Here is a 6000-nt window from a genome sequence, read left to right on the forward strand (position 1 = left end):
TAAAGAAGGCCCGCCACTGTAATTGATCTACCAGTGGTGGGCGAGCGCCGGCCATTGATGCCATGTTACCAGTGGCGGGAGAGCTTGAGAGCCTCGCCCGCCACTAGTAGGCATTCTTGCAGTAGTGCTTGTATCGAATCAGCAGATTTGGTTTTTGTTACTTTCCATCGAAGATGATTGTGGTCCTCTAGGCTTGTGGGTTATCACCCTATAAGACTTCAACCAGATGCCTAAATGGGAAGACTATGGTCGAGACTTTGGAATCCCATTTCCCTTTCTCTTGCAGGAATTCAACAAGCCCCACATGAACTCGTGACTGGCAGGTCGCATGGCACTCGGGAAACTACTAATGAGGTTATGAGACGTCGTTTACTAAGGTGTCGAGTCAGGAGCTCGGTGCCCCTCCAGCAGTGAAGCACTTCGCTTGGCGGATGGCTACAGATGCACTTCCTACCTGGAAGAAGAAACATTGGATTGGGTTGGAGACTACGAGTGTATGCCCGGTGTGTGGAATAGAAGAGGAGGATAATTTTCATCCGTTCGTTCGGTGTCAGTTCGGGCGGGATTTGTTTATGGCTATGGCTAAGGTATGGAGGCTGCCTAACATAACTTCTATACTGAATAACGGAAAGGAATGGCTGCTACATGTGTTGAGTCCTCTTACTGAGCTTGGGCGCACAATGGTACTAATGATCTTTTGGAGAAGTTGGTTTGTTCGTAATGAGCTTACTCATGCGAAGCCTGCACCGCCAATGGAAGTGTCAATACGTTTTTTGCAAAGCTACTTGGAATCTTTGCTGGGCATAAAGCAAAACCCACAAGCCGATCCGGTCAAGGGAAAAGCTTATGTGGAGTGGAAAAGCTTGAGGAAGAGGGGGAGCGATGCTGCAGCACAGGAAGAAAGTAGATGGACGAAACCGGATGAGGGCTAGTGCAAAGTAAACACAGATGGCTCTCTTGCTGTGTCTGGCGAAGCTGGGGCGGGGATGATCCTGCGTGATCACCTGGGTGTCATCAACTACTCGGCTTGCAGGGCCTTGTACTCGTGAAGGGATCCCCTCGAGGCGGAGCTTTGCGCGTGTATGGAGGGCTTGTCATTGGCAATTCAACGGTGTGACATGCCGCTAGTGTTGGAGTTGGATTCTTCGGAAGCAATCACACTCATATCAAGTTCTGATGTCGACCGGTCAGTTTATTCCTCGATTGTCAGAGAGATCAAGCATCTGTTGGTCTTAGGAATACTTGTATTTCCCTTATATCTAGATCTTAAAATAAAGCTAGTGATAGGTTAGCAAATTTCGCTAGAACCCAAGGTAGGACCATGACTTGGTTAGGTGCTGGTCCAGTTGAAGTTATGGAAATAGCATCCGATGATTGTAAGGACCTTGTGATTGATTAATACATTGCTATTTCACCCGTAAAAAAAAAGAGTCAGGAGCTCGGGCACATGCACCAAGCCAACTTGGCAGACAAAGGAGCAGTCCGATGCGACCAAGGGACGCGAGCCCACTAATAGTCCGACTTGAGCCTGTAAGGGATGCGAGCCCACTAATAGTCCGACTCGAGCCTATAACCCAAACTGGACCAAGTATATTAGCTGAGCTAGGGACCCTCTGGGGCCAAGACACGACATCCTAGAGCCATCTAGCTAGTGTTTCCACCTACCCCTCATCTTCCTCCCAGCTGACGCCATGGGCCAAAAGCTTGTAATACAAGAAGCACCTCTCTTCGGAGATCTTCCCGATCGCTGGTCAACACTCAAGCAATACAACCACCAAAGGCGTGATTAGGGTATACCTCCTCCTAGAGGACCCGAACCTGGGTAGATCATGCACGTGCGCTACCACCTTGAACAAACCTGCTACCACTCACAGCACTGTCAGTCTCAAAACACTGACAACACACTTTCCTACAACAAATTTCATTTGCAAGTAGATCAACCCTTTGTACGTGGATTGTTTTATACACGAAAGAAAGTTAGGATCACCAGAATAGATTGTTTGCAGATTAGACAGTTAATATGCCGCGACATGGTAAGCTGGTTGATGTAGTTAACTGGTAAGTTGTTTGTGAATGATATAACAACAGGCAGAACCGAAGTATATGTCGCTATCATCCAGCCGCACAATTATACTCCCTCTGTCCCATAATATAAAAACGTTTTTGACACTACAAAAACGTTCTTATATTATGGGACGGAGGGAGTATATGATAATAACCTTAATTTCGTTTGCTGATACAAAACATAACCTAGTTACATCATTCCACAGTTTTGTTTGATAGTCACTAGCTCACGCCACTCAAAACTCGCCATCACATTCTAACTAGAGTGCAAATTACATTCTTGTGTATATCAGCATATTCTGTTTGGAAATTATGCATCTGTGATATGCATACACATTTCGTTTCAAGAAACAAAAAACCACAAAACTAAGACTTGTTCTACACAAATTGTGCCGGACATCGTTCGGCTTTAGTTGAGTACTATAGTTTCCATAGGGACACTTTGCGCCAACTTTTGGTTAGCTTTATCCACCACCGCATCTTCCATTGAAAAGCATCAACATTATAACAGAGCATCAGATTATGCATAAACATACTACATATTTGGTAGTACATAAGCGGGTAGCAAAGTGAATACATAATTCACCTTCTGCGCCCCATTTGATGTGCTGTAGCGAGAATATTATACAGAAGTTTACCATGTCAACAACTTTTCTTTCGCCTGTTGAAGTACCAGTACTAGCAAATTAAGTACCAATAAACAAAGAATAACCCTGGACGCAACGAGGATCATGACGGAGTTACCATACCCATGATGAAAGTTTTAATCCACAAAATAATTGTTGAGTACGATATTGGCATTTGGTAGCCTCCTCCCAATTCCCCACGAAAGTTCGACCAGTTGGTGATCATGGTCCTCCTCGTACACAACTTCTATGACCTTCAACTTCGGGCACAGGAAAGTATTTTGGTCATGTCGCTGAAGAATTATGTTTTTCCTCACGAGCTGCCCCTCTTTCTCCGATTCTACTGGAAACTTTTGACAGGACCACAAGATTCATGTTAGAAGCTAAACAAAACATGAGATAGACCAGGAAACACAAAAAGGTTAATTACCATGCAGCACTGCAAGGTAAGCTTCTCCAAACAAGGAGCATTCTGAACAAAGCTCCCTAAAGCGTCCAGCTTGGTATCGAGTTCACATTTATCAAGCAAACATTGTTCAAGTGACAAGGTTTGCAGGTTAGCAAAGATTGGGAATTTAATCGATTCCTCAACGAGCATCGCCTGGAATATATACAAAACAAAACTGAATTTAAGCATCACTCAATTCTCAAAATATTCCTCAAAGATCCATCCTTTTACTGATGCATAGTATTGTATGCCATAATTGTCAAAACATTCCTCACATGAAACAAATCTATATGGATATCAAAAGTAAATAATGAACCTTATTTAACGGTCAATTCAATTGGTCACTCGTGTGCAAGATGAACAGATAATCTGTTAGGAACACATGGGAATTTTTACTTGCAACATAAATGAGTAAACACAAGAAACATGTCTAGCAAGGCATACCATTGCGTGGAAACCCGATAGCTGCAGATTTGGCACATTGCACAGGTTACCGAGAAGCCGTTGTTGATGTTTCAAATTGAATGCTTCACCAAGACAAAGCAAATGAATCGATGCTTTGACAAGAGAAGCCGTCTCATATATTGAAACACCGTTGGAATAGCATCCATATGAAATACCCAGTTGGAGATATGCAACATGGGGTGCCACGATAACCACCGGATCACCAGAGAGATTGCCACAGGAGTCGACGACTAGCTTCTTCAATGTGCTTGACTTAATTTCTTGAAAACCATTGTCGCAGCTCCTGAGCACCAAATCTTCCAGGACAGGGCACCCGAAACAGAGTAGCTCTGCGAATTGGTTGTCCAGATAGAAACCATTAAGATGCAACCTTTTAAGGCGGCAAGAACTTGCTCCCATATGAGGAAACTGAATGCGAGGACGCAAAGAGATAATAATCTCGATCACTTGGGGGCGGTATTTGATACCACGTCGCACCCATCTATCCAAGTCCCGAAGGCGAAGTGCACAGGCACGACCAGTACCAGCATATAGCCGGAACTTATCCAAGGACGCGACATTGTTGTGGAACAAGAGCAGGTTGGTGGTGAAGTCCTCGAACTTGCGCCATCTCTCCTGCCGCTCGTCGAGGTCACCCCCTGCCCCGCTCCCAGTGGTAATCTCGAAGTCGCGCTCTTCGATGCTTATGCAGGGGGTAGAGCGCCAGAGGTCCCTCCACCGCCGCGACAGCACGCTCGTCCGCACGACCTGCGGGGCCGGGAGAAAGGACATGACGGCGTGGAGGAGGCCGTCCGGCAGGTCGCTTAGACGGTCGCCCGCGAAGGCGACGGCGTGGCCGCCGCCTGAGCTCGCACGCTTCGCCGCTGGCTCTGGCGACATCTCCTCTTCCTGTGCAGCACCTACCCAATCAGATCTGCTCTTGATTATTCTTACGCTCTGGAACCCCCATAGCCACGCGAGTCAGCTGCCCCGGGATCACTAAGCCGAGAAATCTCCGAGGAGGCCCGTAGGAGGGCACGTACAATAGTGGCATATGGATACATATGCCCTATGACAAAAAGTAATTTGAGACACTTACATTTATTTTTTCTTTCCAATGCAAGCTATCATTAGTGGGCCTCATTAAAAAATAGAAAATAAAGACTTTAGTACACATGCATCTCTATTTTTCACTTCAACCTTTTCAGTTTTTGTCTTCGGACCACACTTTTTCTGTTCAAGCACCTGCCTCCTGGAGAGGATCCCGTTTCCCTATCCGAACCTACTTTACGTCATATCCGAACCTACGTGGCATGCGAGGCATCACCTTAAGGCTATGCATTGTACATGCCCTGAGGAGTAGCTCGCCACCACATCCGTCCAAGCGTGGACGGCGATCGGGTTGGCGGCGGCCGGTGGCGCTTGAGGGGATGGTGGGGGAGGGTTTGGGGAATGGCCCCTAGCGGGTAATACGAGAGTGACGCCTAGAGACCAACTACCTGGGCCGGCCCATGTGAGTTCTCTTTTTGTTTTTCTTTTCTTATTTTTTTTCTTTTCAATTATTTTAATTTATTTTTCCCTAAAAAGCATTTTAATTTATTTGGTTCTTATTGTTTAAATAAATCTTTTTGGCGGACCAACCTATGATTAGATGATTAGGAGGAGAGTGGTATCCCAGCCCACCAGGGTTCAAGTTATAGATTGGTGCTCACATTATTCCTGAATTTATTTCGGCCTTCCTGTGATGTTCGTTCAGTGGGAGGAGACATTCCCGTCGACTGCGAGACGCCTATGGTAACTTCGTAGATTTTCAAGATATTATATCAGCTCAGTCTCTTAAAGGTGCTCATAGCGATAGGATGTGTGTGCATGCGTTTATATGGGTGAGTGTATGTGAGCGACTTTGATTGTACTATGTTTAAAAACATTTCTTTTGTATTTAATTTCATATAATTTACTAAATTTTCTATTATTACTATTATTATTATTGTTGTTGTTGTTGCTATTATTTATGTTTTACAATACTCACTACATGTGTTTCCGCAGAATCACAAAAATGGTATCAACTAGCTTCCTCGTCTCCACATTTCAATCCACATATGACTTGTACACTAACAGCCTCTTTTTACCAACACTATCCGCCACCAAATGCCTGCTTTACACCACCGCCATCTCGGCCCCCTCCTCTCTTCCATCCTACGGCTTCATTGGTAGTAAGAGGAGTCGAGCCTCGTACCTTTTGTTCTCTTACTTCTAGTAGGTCCTTGTGTTTCCTTGTGCTTTTGTTCCCTAGTAGCCTAGTAGGATTGATGAATAGCATTGGTGAGTTGGTGGTGGCAATGTCGCGTTGGAGTTAGGTCTTTTTGGCCTCACCCTATCTCGACGACCTCCAATTTGACGTCAGTGAAGGGTATGTGA

At 45.3% G+C, this 6000-nt stretch overlaps 1 protein-coding gene across 3 annotated transcripts; it reads right to left on the reverse strand.

Moving 5' to 3' along the window:
• Positions 1-2234: 2234 nt before the first annotated feature.
• LOC123045535 (MEIOTIC F-BOX protein MOF) lies at positions 2235-4614 on the reverse strand. Of its 3 annotated transcripts, XR_006421466.1 has the most exons (5): positions 3583-4614; positions 3121-3291; positions 2814-3040; positions 2651-2725; positions 2235-2544 (listed from the first exon to the last, which is right to left on the reverse strand). XR_006421466.1 is itself a non-coding variant. In XM_044468620.1 (4 exons), exons 1-3 carry the CDS (start codon positions 4480-4482, stop codon positions 2828-2830), a joined length of 1284 nt encoding a protein of 427 aa, XP_044324555.1. In that variant the 5' UTR covers positions 4483-4614; the 3' UTR covers positions 2235-2725; positions 2814-2827. The 3 variants fall into 3 exon arrangements, 2 of the variants coding, with proteins under 2 accessions (XP_044324555.1, XP_044324554.1); XM_044468620.1 differs by having other exon boundaries at positions 2235-2725; XM_044468619.1 differs by having other exon boundaries at positions 2235-3040.
• Positions 4615-6000: the final 1386 nt, after the last annotated feature.

Source organism: Triticum aestivum, chromosome 2B, assembly GCF_018294505.1.
Source record: "Triticum aestivum cultivar Chinese Spring chromosome 2B, IWGSC CS RefSeq v2.1, whole genome shotgun sequence".
Classification (NCBI taxonomy): Eukaryota; Viridiplantae; Streptophyta; class Magnoliopsida; order Poales; family Poaceae; genus Triticum; species Triticum aestivum.